At 55.3% G+C, this 14340-nt stretch overlaps 2 protein-coding genes and 1 pseudogene across 2 annotated transcripts in view; 2 read left to right on the top strand and 1 right to left on the bottom strand.

Annotated features, from left to right (window-relative positions):
• The window catches only part of TSPEAR (thrombospondin type laminin G domain and EAR repeats), a 132462-nt gene that overhangs the window by 91038 nt on the left and 27084 nt on the right, over nucleotides 1-14340 (bottom strand). The window lies entirely within an intron of this gene.
• On the top strand, nucleotides 4321-4970 carry LOC138386048 (keratin-associated protein 12-2-like). Its single transcript, XM_069472225.1, has 2 exons — nucleotides 4321-4518; nucleotides 4623-4970. Exons 1-2 carry the CDS (start codon nucleotides 4321-4323, stop codon nucleotides 4968-4970), a joined length of 546 nt encoding a protein of 181 aa, XP_069328326.1.
• LOC138387717 (protein cornichon homolog 1 pseudogene) lies at nucleotides 7042-7470 on the top strand (annotated as a pseudogene).

Below are 14340 nucleotides of genomic sequence, written 5' to 3'. Positions count from 1 at the left end.
ACACCCCTTTCTCCTCCAGCCGGGGCAGGGGGGCTGCGGGCTCCACTGGGGCGTGAAGCCTCGTTTGCAGACCAGGGCGGGGGTCAACGGCCAGGCAGATCGGCGTCACTGACGGGCGATTGGACCCGAAGGATTTGTCCTCAGTCTGACCCTAAGGAGAGTGAGGACTGACCTCATGCATTTGAGGGACCGAGTGGGACAAAGGGAAGCCACTGGGGGGTCACATCAGGTGGAGCGGGAGGAGCACGGCCTCTGGCCCGAGACAGGCGGGGAGCCCGGTCCCGGGGTGACAGCTTCTGTGACTGCGCCTTCTGAGGGGAAGGGGCCGCCCGGACCCGCGGGGAAACTGCCCTGAGGAGCATTTCGGGGCCGATGCTAAGAACAGGACGTTGACAACCTCAAATGAGCACCCACTTCTGATCCGCATTAGATCCCTGCTGCTAGAGGCTACACAGCCGGGTGACTCACGCCAGACAGCGTGGACAGCCACGTGGACAGCGGCCTGGACAGCCCGGGCGGGCAGTGCCAGGGGACACTGGGGGTGTGCCACAGGCCCACTGGTTGGGATCGAGCGGCCTCGCTGCAAAGCAGGGAGAGGGCTGGTCAGGTGCCTGGGGACGATGTAGGGACCACCTGGTAGAACTTCAGGGAGCCAGGCTCCCTGTCACCTCACCTCTAGGAGGGTCGTGGGGGACCACCTGCTCAGCAGCAGGTGGGGGTGTGGCAGGTGACAGGCTGCAGACCAGGGCGGGGCAGGAAGGGGCCACGCACAGGCAGACCTGCAGCTCTCGGGCACACGGGGGACTGGTGGCTCCCGGCGGGCACCAGGCCGCCTGGCAGGAAGAGGACACACCTCACAGGGGCTTGCGCAGCACAGCCACTCAGGGGGTCGGGGGGCATCAGGGGGTCCCGCAGCCCTGGGCTGGGCACTGGGCAGTGGGGACACAGTGCAGGGAGCCCGAGGGCAGCTGGCGTGGCACAGGCGGGTGTGTGGCCAGGTGCGGTCGGGGCAGAGGACAGGGCTGGTCTGGGCTTCCCTGGACAAACTGTACACGCAGGCCCAGGGCACCCCAGCAACAGGCCACCTGGGGTCTTCCTCCGGCGGGGGTGGTGGCTGTTCCTCCTCTGCCCTCTCCTGTGGGTCTTTCTGGGGGTTCCTGTTGGAGCAACTCGGGTCAGGAAGCTCATCCAGCGGGAGGCTCTGTGACTCAGCAGACATTGTTTCCCGAAATGGAGGCTTGGCCGGGTGGGGAATGGCTGTCGGTGAGGGCGGGGGACCCCCTCGCGGATGTTCATGGTCGATGCCTGCCGGTGTCCACACAGCACAACCATGTTTACCGTGCCAGGAGCTCATGTGGACTCAGAAGGCAGCCGTCAGCCTGGTCCTCCCACCGTCAGCCTGGTCCTCCCACCATCAGCCTGGTCCTCCCAGCCAGAGCGAGCCACTGGCTCCGAGTCGTGGGAATAGTCACTGGGATCACAAGAACCACGGTGCACCGAGGGTGGCCATGGGCCAGCCCCTGTGACAAGGTTTCAGTGGCTTATCCCACTTGTCTCTGCCAGCAGCGGGTGCTGACACCCCAGGCGCACACATGTGCAACGAGGAAGTTGCAGAAGGTTGCGTGACGCATGCATGTTCTTGCCCGCTGTCCATGGAGAGTGGATTTGGGCTGCTCAGTCGTGCTCCGGGATCCATGGTCTTGACCACTGTGCCAAGTGGGGCTCGAGGGTTCAACAAGTGATGCGTCCTGACGTCCTGAGTCAGCTGGGACAGATGAGAGTGACAGGCAGACACACGAGCGCACCAGTCACGTGGGGCTTTGGAGAACACGGCTTGGCTGTGCGACCACAGTGGCTCCTACCGTTGCCCTCAGCACGGCCCACCTGAGCCGGGGACTCTGCAGGTGGAGCCCAGGAGGACAGTCGTGAAGGGAGGGGCGGGTTCCTCCTCCACCCCCCGGGTCTAATCAGAGTCAGGCTGGGGGAAGGGAACAGCTGGCTTGACACCCCGGGACACCCCCATGTGGGGGAGCTGCAGGCGGAGCACGGAGGAAGTGCTCCTCCTCGAATGCCAGCTCTCGGCTGTCTTTACGGATCAGCCACGGCACCTCATTAAGTGCTGCTGCCACTCGGGGACGGGCCACCTCTCAGGGCGGGGCTGCTCCTTCCAGGGCTGCCCTCCGGTCCCCGTGGTCCTCCTGGGGCAGAGGAGGTGGGCAGAGGGCACTTCCCTCAGGAAGCCCTGGGCTAGGCCAGAGCCCACACGGAGGAAACCGCTCCAAGGCTGGAGACCACGTTGGGCCTCAGAGACCAAAGCCGTGGTCGGAACGAGAGAGCCAACACACCCAGAGCCAGCCGTGGCCACATGCCGGGAGTGACCTGACCCCTGCGGCCCAGGGACAAGCCAGGTGCGTCCACAAGCTCAGCCTGTCACAGGCAACTCCTTCGGTGCTGGCCACAGAGCAAACCACGCTTAACAGCAGAGACCTGGGGCAGCCCAAGGGACCACGTGTCCACGTGTGGCCCAGGCGCGGAGCAGGGCACTTGACAAGGGGCAGGGTCTCACCAGTCAGCTGCAGGGGAGGCACAGGGGTCTTTGCCAGCAACCTGCTGCTCTCACAAGGCCCCAGCTGCTGCCTTCCTGCAGGCCAGCGTCCGCCGAGGACGCCCGTCCCCACTGCCGCGGTGCACGTCTGGCGGCGGCGAGTTCTCTCAGCTCTCGCTATTCTGAACGTGTCTTCGCTTCCGTCTCGGTTGGAGGGTTTGTTTCACAGACGGGGAGTTCTGGGCTGGCGGTGCCGTCTCCGTGTGCTAAGGAAGGGTCCCACTGTCCTCTGGCCGCCACGGTCCCTGCTGAGAATCGGAGCCTGTCCCATCCTGTGCGCCCTCGCACCTCGCACAAAAGGCCCACAGCTGCCCCAAGGGGGTCTCTTTCTATGTGGTTTTCGCCATTTAACCACCTTGAGTTTAGATACGGTTTTCTACATATTAATCATACTGCGGTTTTCTCAGATTCCTGGATCTGTAAATTGATATTAATTTAATATTAAATTTTAGGATTTTGTCTATTTTTTCCTTAAAACTTATTTATGCTTCAGTATCATTCCCTTCTCTCCTGGGTGAACGCGCTTCTGCGCTGGACCCTCTGATCCTGTCGTCTTCGCTCTTTTCGTTGTCGTTGCTATTTCTCTCCTTCTTGAGGTGAGATCGTTTCACTGCGGAGTCTCCCAGTTCACCGACTCTTCCTTTCCTACCACGTGGCTCCTGGCTCCCAGCCCCGGCCCCCAGGTGTCACCGTGACGCCCTGTCCTTGGAACACGCGATCCCACCCGGCCTCCTGCACCTGCACCCAGAGTGGGGGTTTCCTGCCTCCCGGCACACGCGGGTGTCCCCAGCAGCGTCCGGCCCCTCCCACAGCCGCCGCTGCCTGCGGGGGGCGAACACCGGCCCTGAGCCCGACACCGCGGGGCCAGTTCAGCACTGTCGCCTCTCGGGGCCCCAGACCACTCCGCGCCCCCGCTACTCTGCCCCTGCTGAGTCCATTTCTTCCCAAGGACTCGGCCCTCGGGGAGGCGTGTCACACATGACTTCCTTGTCCCCCTGTGTTCACTGCCCGCTGCGGCAGGAACCCCTGGCTGGGACTGTGCTGTCAGCACACGGCATGCGTTTGCTGCGGGAACAGGAGACCCGCGGACAGACGGCCGTGTGGCAGGGCTAGCTGGCGCTCTGTGCAGGGCAGGTGGTGGGACTGGTGGCCTTGGCAAGTCGGCCTCTCTCTCCTGGGCTCTGCGGGCGCAGCGCAGAGGGGGCCGCAGACCACACGTGCGCAGACGGGCTCGCTGGGCCCAGAAGGCGACTTACACACTCAGACGGGCACAGACGGGGCCCACAGACGAGGGAGTTTGCACCCTGTGCTTTAAAGCTTCCTGTGGGGAATCTAAGCTCACAACACGGGGTCGCCTCCGACCTCACTGACCGTGTCACCCAAAGCAGAAACAGGGTTCAGAGCGTCGAGTGGAGCCAGGGGTGCCGTGTGCACGACCCGGCCTGAAACACAACAGGAACCTGCACAGAGTCCAACCAGACCGCCCTGTTTACCGAGAAGAAATCCGCCCCGGGGCCAGGGGTGTTTATGGCGGGGCAGACGCAGGGAAGTGACCTGCGAGAACAGGTGTGGGGACACGTGGAGGAAGCAGCTCGAGGAAGACAACAGCTGTGCCTCTGCCGTGCCCGACGCTGCGCCTGGGTATAAAGGCCGCGCAGGGACAGAGCTCCTGACACCAGCACCCTCCTCCCCAGCCCAGCCCGCCGCATCCCAGCATGTGCCACCCCAGCTGCTCCTCAGGCTGCCAGCCGGCCGGCTGTGTGCCCAGCCCCTGCCAGGCATCCTGCTGTGTGCCCCTGCCCTGTCAGTCCTCTGCGTGCCTGCCTGTGAGCTGCAGGCCTGCCGTGTTCGTGCCCGTGAGATGCCAGTCCTCCGTGTGTGTGCCCGTGAGCTGCAGGCCCACTGTGTGCATGGCCCCCTCCTGCCAGTCCACTGTGTGCGTCAGCCCCTCTGCCAGTCCTCAGTGTGTGTGCCCGTGAGCTGCAGGCCCACTGTGTGCATGGCCCCCTCCTGCCAGCCCACTGTGTGCGTCAGCCCCTCCTGCCAGTCCTCAGTGTGTGTGCCCGTGAGCTGCAGGCCCACTGTGTGCGTGGCCCCCTCCTGCCAGTCCTCCGTCTGTGTGCCCGTGAGCTGCAGACCCACTGTGTGTGTGGCCCCCTCCTACCAGCCCACTGTGTGCGTCAGCCCCTCCTGCCAGTCCTCTGCGTGTCTGCCCGTGAGCTGCCAGTCGTCCCTGTGTGTGCCCGTGAGCTGCAGGCCCACTGTGTGCGTCACCCCCTCCTGCCAGTCCTCTGGGTGCTGCCAGCCCCCCTGCCCTGCTCTGCTCTGCAGACCCGTTCGCTGCAGCACCCCTTCCTGCTGCTGACCACGAGTCCCCAAACCAGCTGCCCCCAGTGCAGATGGGTCCAACCTGCTCCCCGCCCAGCACGAGCACTTGGTGGGCCCCCAGGTTCTGCCCGTGGGACACATGTAAAGTGTGCTCAGCAAGGCCTGTGACCGCTTGGGTGAGAAGGTGGCAGGATGATCCAGGCCCTTGCTGAGCCCTCAGGATGTCCTGGCCCCGAGGATCCTTCTCTCACTCCAGCGGGAAACCCAAGCCCCTGTGAGCCAATAAACCAGCCTTCCCTGTCAGCTCGTCTGTCCTTTGTCTCGTCACATGACCGAAGTTCCTCCCGTAAAGGTGCACACTAACGTGTAGGACAGCAGCCGCTCCTCAGGGAGCCTCCGTCCCGATGCTGAGCTAGAGTGGAGGGTCACTAGTGGCGGTGGAGGTGGCCTGAGGGTGCTGTCCCCACAGCCACCTCCTGAGACTCCTACCACAGTGGGAGGAAAAGTAGAAGAAAGAGTCCTCGACCCTGCAGGATGGGTGAGAAACAGGCCTGGGGCCAGGTCCCGTGCAGTACCCACAGGACTGCGACAACAGGGAGGGCAGGACACGCTGTCACACAGGGCACACAGCCACATGCAGAGCAGCGTGTGCTGCCCAGGCAGGGGGAGCAGCAAGTCTGGGAAAGCCTCCCCTCCACGTCCCGGGCCCAGAGGGCCTGCCTGAGACCATCCTGCACCAGGACCACAGAGGGCCGTCCTCCTCCCCCGGCGGCCCACCAAGCACGGCTCAGTGAGCAACGTCAGGCCAGCTCTGGGAATGGGCAAAAGTCTGCAGAGACCCCCAGTGTGCGGCAGGCAGGCTGGGGCATCCGAAACTTAGGATGGGGCAGAACCACTGAGCTCCCAGCCCTCAGCCTACGCACGAGCACGGGCAGCCCACTGCAAGAGGGACGTGGGTCTCTGGTGCACAGAAGGCAACCACAGTAACAAGAAACCCCAGCCAAGGTCAGAGTCTGAGAAGACTGAGTCAACCTCCCCCTGCCACCCCCACACTAATGACCTCACTGGACAGAGACACACCCATCCCGGGAGGAAATCCTGTTTATGTCACTCTCAATTGTTTACTACTTGATGCGGGATATTCAATGAAAATTATGAGACATGCAGAAAAGCAAGGAAAACCCGCCACTGTCAAGAGACAAAGCAGCCAACAAAACCAGACTCAGAAATGACCCCGGTGTCAAAGCTGTCAGACACAAAGTTTAAAATAACTATGATGAACATGTCAAAGGATCAAGTGTACAGTATGGACGGCACATACAAACAGATGGGAATTTCAGCAGAGTGATGGAATCTATGAGAAAGGGTCAAATGGAGATGGTAGCAATCAAAATGCACTATCAGAAAGGAATTCTTTCAGTGGGCTCATCAGTATGCATGATACAGCCAAGTGTGGAAGCCTTGAACTTGAAGATAGGTCAATAGAAACTGCCCAGATTAAAACACAAAGAGCAACATGGTGGGGGTGGGCTGTGGGGAAGTCAGAAGCAAAACATCCAAGAGCTCTAGGACATGTCAAACCCTCCTTTTTGTGTGTGATTAGAGTCCCAGCAGGAGAGAGAGAAAGAACAGGGCAGAAGACACATTGAGAAGTAATATCTGAGAGATTGTCTAAAAATGATGAAATGCATAAAACCACATATCCAAAAAGTTCTGAGGACCATACATTGAATAATATCTCCCCTCCACAAAAAAGTGAGTAGAGACATCATATTAAACCTGAGACTGTCAAAAACCAAACGTCAAGAGGAAATCATGAAAGCATCCAGATTAAAAAAGAATACTACACGCAGAAGCACAAAGATGAGAACTAGATCAGACCTCTAATCAGAAATTATTCAATCCAAAAGACATCTCTAAAATACTAAACCAGAAATCTGTCCGTGTTGTAAAACTGAAAGTGTCTTTCTAAAATGAAAGTAGGTGCTGGGAGGGCGGGTACCACGGCGTTGGCAGCTGTGGCCGCGGGAAGTGAGTGGTGTTACCCAGAGGGCCCTGCGCCGCTGTTCTCCGCAGGCACCGGTGCTGTTCCCTGCTCCTCCCTGGCCATGGCGTTCAGGTTCGCAGCCTTCTGCTACATGCTGGCGCACAGCTCACCGCCCGCTCATCTTCTTCGCCATCTGGCACATTCAAACATTTGACGAGCTGAAGACCAATTACAAGAATCCCACAGAGCAGTGGAATGCCCTGAACCCTCTGGTACGTCCCGAGCACCTCACTCTTGCTTTCTCCTGTGTCATGCTTCTTTGTCCAGCAGAGTGGCTCACACTGGGTCCAACATGCCCCTCCTGGCAGGTCACATCTGGAGGTACTTGAGTAGACCGGTGATGCGTGGACCGGGACTCTCTGACCCTACAACCATCACCTATGCGGATGTTCTAGCATATTGTCTGAAAGAAGGATGGTGCAATTTAGCTTTTTATCTTCTAGCATTTTTGTACTACCTATATGTTGAGCCTAAGAATACTGATTTATAGAAATGCCCCCTGTATTTTTGGAGACAAGATTTGATTTCAGAAGTCAAGTAAGGCTTTGCCTTAAAGAAAAAATAAACGTGTTAGTTCAAAAGCTGCCTCGCCTCAGGAGGGCGTCTCATTGGTCAGTAACAGCTGCATTTCAAAGAGACAGCTGTAAACTGGGTCTGTGGTTCTCACCTGTTTTGAAAGACAAGACAGGTCTCACCTAGAGCCAAAGGTTGCCAGAGCTGATCAACAAAGACCCCTGGAGATGAGAGCTGATCAAATAGATATGCTAATGCCCAAGCCGGGCCCAGATGGAATCATGCGGTTAAAGTAATTAGCACCAGGCACAGCTCATGTTGACTTCTGAGATCATCTCTGTCTCCAAGAACACAATCAATCACCGGAGCCAAGATGTCTCTGTTTTTTGCTAAAGTAATAGCCTTATCATAAAACTTAGAAGTTTGCCCTAAGAAGATTTTGTAACTCATTGTTCACCTAGATAGAGCTAAAGGATCTGTAGTAGCCTTTTAGAAGACTTTGACCCCAAACCAGACTGCCTGTTATTCTGTAAATCCCATTGCCCTTGGCAACGGGAGCCTGTATCTGCCCTATAAAGTACCTGTGTGTAAGTTCAGTTTTTGTTGTATCTCCGTGGGAGAGACATATACCATCTGGACACCCTCCCTTTGTCTATCTTCATAGATCTTTACTTTATAAACTATATCCTTGGCTCTGTGTATTATGTTTTTATTTCTGTTTCCTACTATTTTTTCATCCTTTGCGACACCCCTGCCTGAGAGACCCGACTGGAAAGACCTCTTTGCGGAGAGCGTAGCTAACTCCCCGCACCTATGTGGCACGACCTATGTTTGGTCTTAGAACAACACACAGGAGACTCAATCCAGTTAAGTGCATGCAAAAAGCCACCAGAGGAAGGGATTCTATCCAGCAAGATCCTGTTTCCAAGGGTAGCCTATGGAATCTCATCAGTTACTTTAAAAAATCACTCCTTATTTTTTAAATGTTTCCACCTTTTTTGCTTGTGGAAAGACTGTTTTTATATGCTGTACTCAGATAAAGAATTTAAATGGAACTACATATAAATTAATATAAAATGATTGCCTCTGGTGTTGACAGGTTTGAACTTGCAGTCCTGAAGGGACAGGCATAATCCTCTGAGTGGTTGCATTAATGGCTGACTGTCCTTCGTCCACTGGAAGCTTTTGTTTACGGGCATTGGTAGGGCTCATTCTGGTTTCATTAAAATGACATCTAATTATAAATTAGCTGTAGGTATCAGGTGCTTCTGATGAGCTGGAAATGTACATCTGACTCGTGGGAAACTTCCTGGGTTTCTTCATTTATCATGTAGATGATTATATATGGGTACATTTACAACAGTAAGAGTGGGATTTTTCCCTTCGACTTGAATATTGTCCCTGTATTTTGCCTGAGTGAGAGATTTCCTGTATTTCCATCAGAGTAACAAATATACTTGCTTTAATTCTTAAGCATAATTGAACATGACATGAAAAATATGCTGAATTATTTGTGAAGAATGTATTTAAAGCTACTTTAAATGTGTTTTATTTGTAAGACATAACTTATTAAGATATTTGTTATTATGCTTACTGCTCTAATCTGGTGGCAAAGGTATTCTTAAGAATTTGCAAGGACTTTAGATTTTCAAAACTGAGTGACCGAGAAAATTGTATAACCATCCTGCCGTTCCCTTAGGGCAATACAACAAAACTCTGAAATTAAGACTCACTTTCAGTACATTGTTTTAAAAATTACAAATAGCTATTTCCTAAGCTTGCTGAATCCATAATAAAGACATATGACTGTCATTTTTAAAAAGTAGAGTAAAAAAAAAAAAGAAAGTGAAGTAAACACTTTCTCAGGTGAACAGAAACTGCGAGGCTTCATGGACAGCAGGTGTGTATCACATGACACGTTAGGACATTTCTGCACGCTGAGGGGTAGGACAGCAGAGAGAAATTTGATCCACACGGAGAAAAGAAGACCTCCACAAACTATTTTAAAAAAAGATACAAGGCCGGGCGCGGTGGCTCACGCCTGTAATCCTAGCACTCTGGGAGGCCGAGGTGGGCGGATCGTTTGAGCTCAGGAGTTCGAGACCAGCCTGAGCAAGAGCGAGACCCCATCTCTACTAAAAATAGAAAGAAATTATATGGACAACTAAAAAAATATATATAGAAAAATTAGCCGGGCATGGTGGTGCATGCCTGTAGTCCCAGCTACTCGGGAGGCTGAGGCGGGAGGATCACTTGAGCCCAGGAGTTTGAGGTTGCTGTGAGCTAGGCTGACGCCAGGGCACTCACTCTAGTCGGGCAACAGAGTGAGACTCTGTCTCAAAAAAAAAAAAAGATACAGATAAAAGGCATTACAAAATAATTGATTGTCCAGAGCAAACACAGTGACCACGCATTGTGAGATTCTTAGCACAAGTGAATGGGAAACATGAGGACAGGAACACTAAGGATGGGGACAGACACAGTGGCAGAGCCCTGACACACGCAGATGAGGTGACCTCAAGTTATCTGGAGGTTAGGTGTTATGTTAGAGGTGTGTATTGTAAACCCGAGGCCAATTAGGTTTGAAAGGATGTATGCCAAAAGTAGAGATAAAATGCAATAATTAAGAATACTAAACCACAGAGAGGCGTGCAAGGAGGAAAGAGGAAAAAGGAGCAGATGGGATAGAGAACAATCAGCAAGATGATATTTTACATTTAGGCGTGTCAACAATCATATGAAATGCAAACTGTCGAAACACCAAAATCAAAAGACAGACGTTTCCAACTGGAGGCAAAAGCAAGATCCAACTATATTCTATTTACCACAAGATCCACAGTAAGTATAAAGACATATTAACACGTAGGTAAAAATTAAGCAGGTGGAAGGATACACCATAGGAACACTAATCAAATAAAGTTGGAAAGGCTTTTTAATACCAAAGTGGATTTCAGATCATGAAATATTACCAGGGCTAAAGAGGAATATTGCAGAATGAAAGGGTCAGTGCACCAAGGAACCTTAACAGGTCCAGTGTGCAAGCTCCTAACGACTCTTGCAAGAGTGCTGAACGGAATGATGTGCGCAAAAGCTGAGAGCGGACAGGAGAAGTGACAGAGCACAGTTACCACTGGATTCCAGCTTCACGGAGCAAGGAGACAGAAAGTCAGAAGGATGCAGAAGGCCCGAACAGCACCAGCAATGAACTTGACCTCACTGACATCCGTAGAACACTGCACCCAACAGTATAATGCAATAATACACATGGAACATTCACCAAAAAGACCTGCTCTGCACCATTTAAGCAATGAAGCTCAACACATTTAGAGGAGTTGCAATCATGCAGTGTATGTTCTCTGAGCACGATGGAATTAAATTAGACATTAGTGAGAAAAGGAGAGCTGGAAATGCCCCGCATATTTGGACAGTAGCCGGCACACTTCTAAATAATCCATGGTTCAAAGAAGAAGTCATAAGAGAAATAGGCAAATATTTTGAATTAAATACAAATGAACAGCTGTTTCACAATATGTGGAACTCAGCTAAGCCGTGTTTAGAGGGATAAAATGTTATTAAATGTTTATATTCACAAAGAAGAAAGTCCTGAAATCAATAATCGGCATTTGCACTTTAAACTAGGAAAGAAAAGCAAATTGAACTCAGAACAAGCAAAAGAAGTGAGGTGCTGGCTCCTCGGCAGCGGCAGGGGACAGAGGGGGCCCGAGGCCGAGATGCGGGACACCACCGTGTCCCCAGAACTGCACCCCGTGAGCTGTCACTGGAGCGCTGCGGCACAGTGGCGTGTGCACACAGGGGGACACAGAGGGTTCGCAGCCACCGCACTCACCGACGGGGATTCCACGGCCACTCTGGGAAGAAAGACAGCGCGGAGGAAGATTTGAGCGGCGGAAAGGGACAGGGACTGAAGACGTTGGTAGACGTGGGGGTAAAGGAGTGTTAACTGGGTCAAATAATGACTATTAGTGGGGTTGGGAAAAGAAAAGCCAGGGGCCGGGAGAGCCCTGGCCACGCACTGCAGGTAGGGGAAGGAGATGTGCTTTTACCCCCGAGGAAAGCAGAGACGTGTCAGCCCCGGACTGCTAACCGGCGCCTGCTGAGGTGCTGAAGGTCAGCAATAAAAGAACTGAAAGTATGTGAGTTTCTGAACCAGAGAAGGAAGAAAACAAAATTAAAAGTTTAAGATACCAATGCAAATGCAAGTAGAAAAGGACTTTAAAAGAAGCATACAGGCCAGGCGCGGTGGCTCACACCTGTAATCTCAACACTCTGGGAGGCCGAGGCCGGAGGATCGCTTGAGCCCAGGAGTCAGAGGCTGCAAGGCCACCTGCACGCACGGCGCCACTAGGCAGCCTGGAGAGGACGGCGGCCGGCAGGGAGGACGGTGGCCGGCAGGGAGCACGGCCCTGCGGAGCAGTCCTGGGGGCAGCAGGCCGGCACAGCCACTGGGGAACGAGCCACCCACGGGAAATGCAGGATTTTACCAACACTGCTCAGATTGCAAAAAGTAAGTCCCGGAAGATTATGTTCAGAATAATTCCATTTTAATGTCATTCAAAACCACAAAATTAGAAAACACACGTTTCAGAAATACAGAGATATGGCCCGCCTCTCGTTTTTTTAAACAAAGTAATGGAATAAGGAGCGAGGGCTCCCACGGTGGCTGCCCAGGAGGTTAGTGGGAAATTGCCGGTGATGCGCTAGTTTCTACGTCAGGTGGTGGGTTCATGGGGGTTATTATATTATGACCATCAATAATTGTTCATTAATCAATAAAAATGGGCCACATGTGAGCAGTGATGGGGCGTGTGTTGCAGAACTAACCCAGTTCTGTGAACCAGAGATCCAAAAAGTCAAAAGCTGCCCCATCGGGCCCAATGCTGCGCAGCCTGGGCAGTGGGTGGGAACCCAGCCCCCAGCGCTCTGGGGCCTTGTCACCAGGGCAGGGCTTCCGGCCTGGGCAGGGCTGGACCGCGATGGGGAATGAGACCTCACAGCCACAGGCGAGTAAGTCACCCCCGGCCCCGGAGCCTTGGGGCGGGCAGTGTGGGCCACTCCGTCCGCCCTGCGATGAGCCACATGAGCAGGGCCCACTGAGGAGGGTTGGCCACAATCCACGAAATCACCGGGACAGCCAGCCAGGAAGTATGGAAATAAAACAGCGAGACCAGGAACGCGGAGCCGCTCGGCAAAGCTGTTTATTTGGCTCAGTGGGGCTTGATCTCCTGCGGGGGTCCCAGGAGGGCCCGCGAGGCAGGGCTTCCCGGGGCCGGGCGGGGTCAGGCATGGACGTGATCATCCTGCCACCGTCTCGCCCTAGATCTCAGAGGGCTTGCTGAGCACACTTTTCATCTGCCCCACGTGCAGAACCTGGACACCAGCCGAGGACTCGTGCTGGGCGGGGAGCAGGTGTGGACCCGTCTGCACCGGGGGCAGCTGGCCTGGAGACTCGTGGTCAGCAGCAGGAAGGGGGGCTGCAGAGCAGGGCGGGGCAGGGGGGCCGGCAGCACCCAGAGGGCTGGCAGGAGGGGGTGACGCACACGGCAGGCCGGCAGCTCACAGGCACACACAGGGCAGGACTGCAGCTCACGGGCAGGCACACGGTGGACTGGCAGCTCACGGGTGCACACGCAGAGGACTGGCAGCTCACGGGTGCACACACAGAGGACTGGCAGCTCACGGGCGCACACAGGGCAGGACTGCAGCTCCCAGGCAGGCACACGGCAGACTGGCAGGAGGGGGCCACATACACAGCTGGCCGGCAGCTCACAGGCACACACACGGCGGACTGGCAGCTCACGGGCACACTCACGGTGGACTGGCAGCTCACGGGCGCACACAGGGCAGGACTGCAGCTCCCGGGCAGGCACACGGCGGACTGGCAGGAGGGGGCCACATACACAGCTGGCCGGCAGCTCACGGGCACACTCACGGCAGACTGGCAGCTCACGGGTGCACACAGGGCAGGACTGCAGCTCACAGGCAGGCACAAGGTGGACTGGCAGGAGGGGGCCACATACACAGCTGGCCGGCAGCTCACAGGCACACACACGGCGGACTGGCAGCTCACGGGAGCACACGCAGAGGACTGGCAGCTCACGGGCACGCAGCAGGATGCCTGGCAGGGGCTGGGCACACAGCCGGCCGGCTGGCAGCCCGAGGAGCAGCTGGTGTGGCACATGCTGGTGAGTGGCGGTGAGGTCAGGGCAGAGGCAGGGCTGTCTGGAGACTGCTCCCCCGGGCGGCCTTTATACCTGGCCCCAGGTGTGGGACAGCGCAGAAGCACAACTGTGACTTCCTTGTTTTTGCTTCCTCGAGGGCATCTCCCAGAGTTGCTTTTCTGTTGGGGATGTTTCCGGGCTTTGTTTGGCTCTTAGCTTCATGACTAATTGCACCTTCTTCAAGTGCTTGGGACACGTGGAAACATGCCAGCGCGCCTTACTGGCTTCCCCGGGGTCCTGCCTGCTCCCTCAAATTTCACCTGAGCAATTTTTGTGAGATTCCAGAAACTTGGAGCTCCAGACTTTCCTGTCTGTGCGATGGCGGTTCTCAAACAACGACAAAACTTTACACTGTTCGCATGGGTCGGGAAGCTCCACGGCAGACGGGAGGTGGAACGGAGCATGTGCCCCTGGTCTGTGAGTGTCCCGGGAGCTCGCGGACAGGAGGAAGGGCGCGGAGACTACTTGCCCCTAAGGTGGGTGGCGATGAAGGGTGTGGGTCTGGAGAACTTGTGGTTGGTGACCGTGGATCCTGAACTTGAGAAAGCCTGGTAGTTAGGAACCAAGATGAGTCGGCACCACCGACACCCTGCGTGAGACACAGCTCG

This window comes from Eulemur rufifrons, chromosome 7, assembly GCF_041146395.1.
Source record: "Eulemur rufifrons isolate Redbay chromosome 7, OSU_ERuf_1, whole genome shotgun sequence".
NCBI lineage: Eukaryota > Metazoa > Chordata > Mammalia > Primates > Lemuridae > Eulemur > Eulemur rufifrons.
Note: the sequence above shows the minus strand (reverse complement) of the source record. Positions and strands in the feature narration are given on the sequence as shown.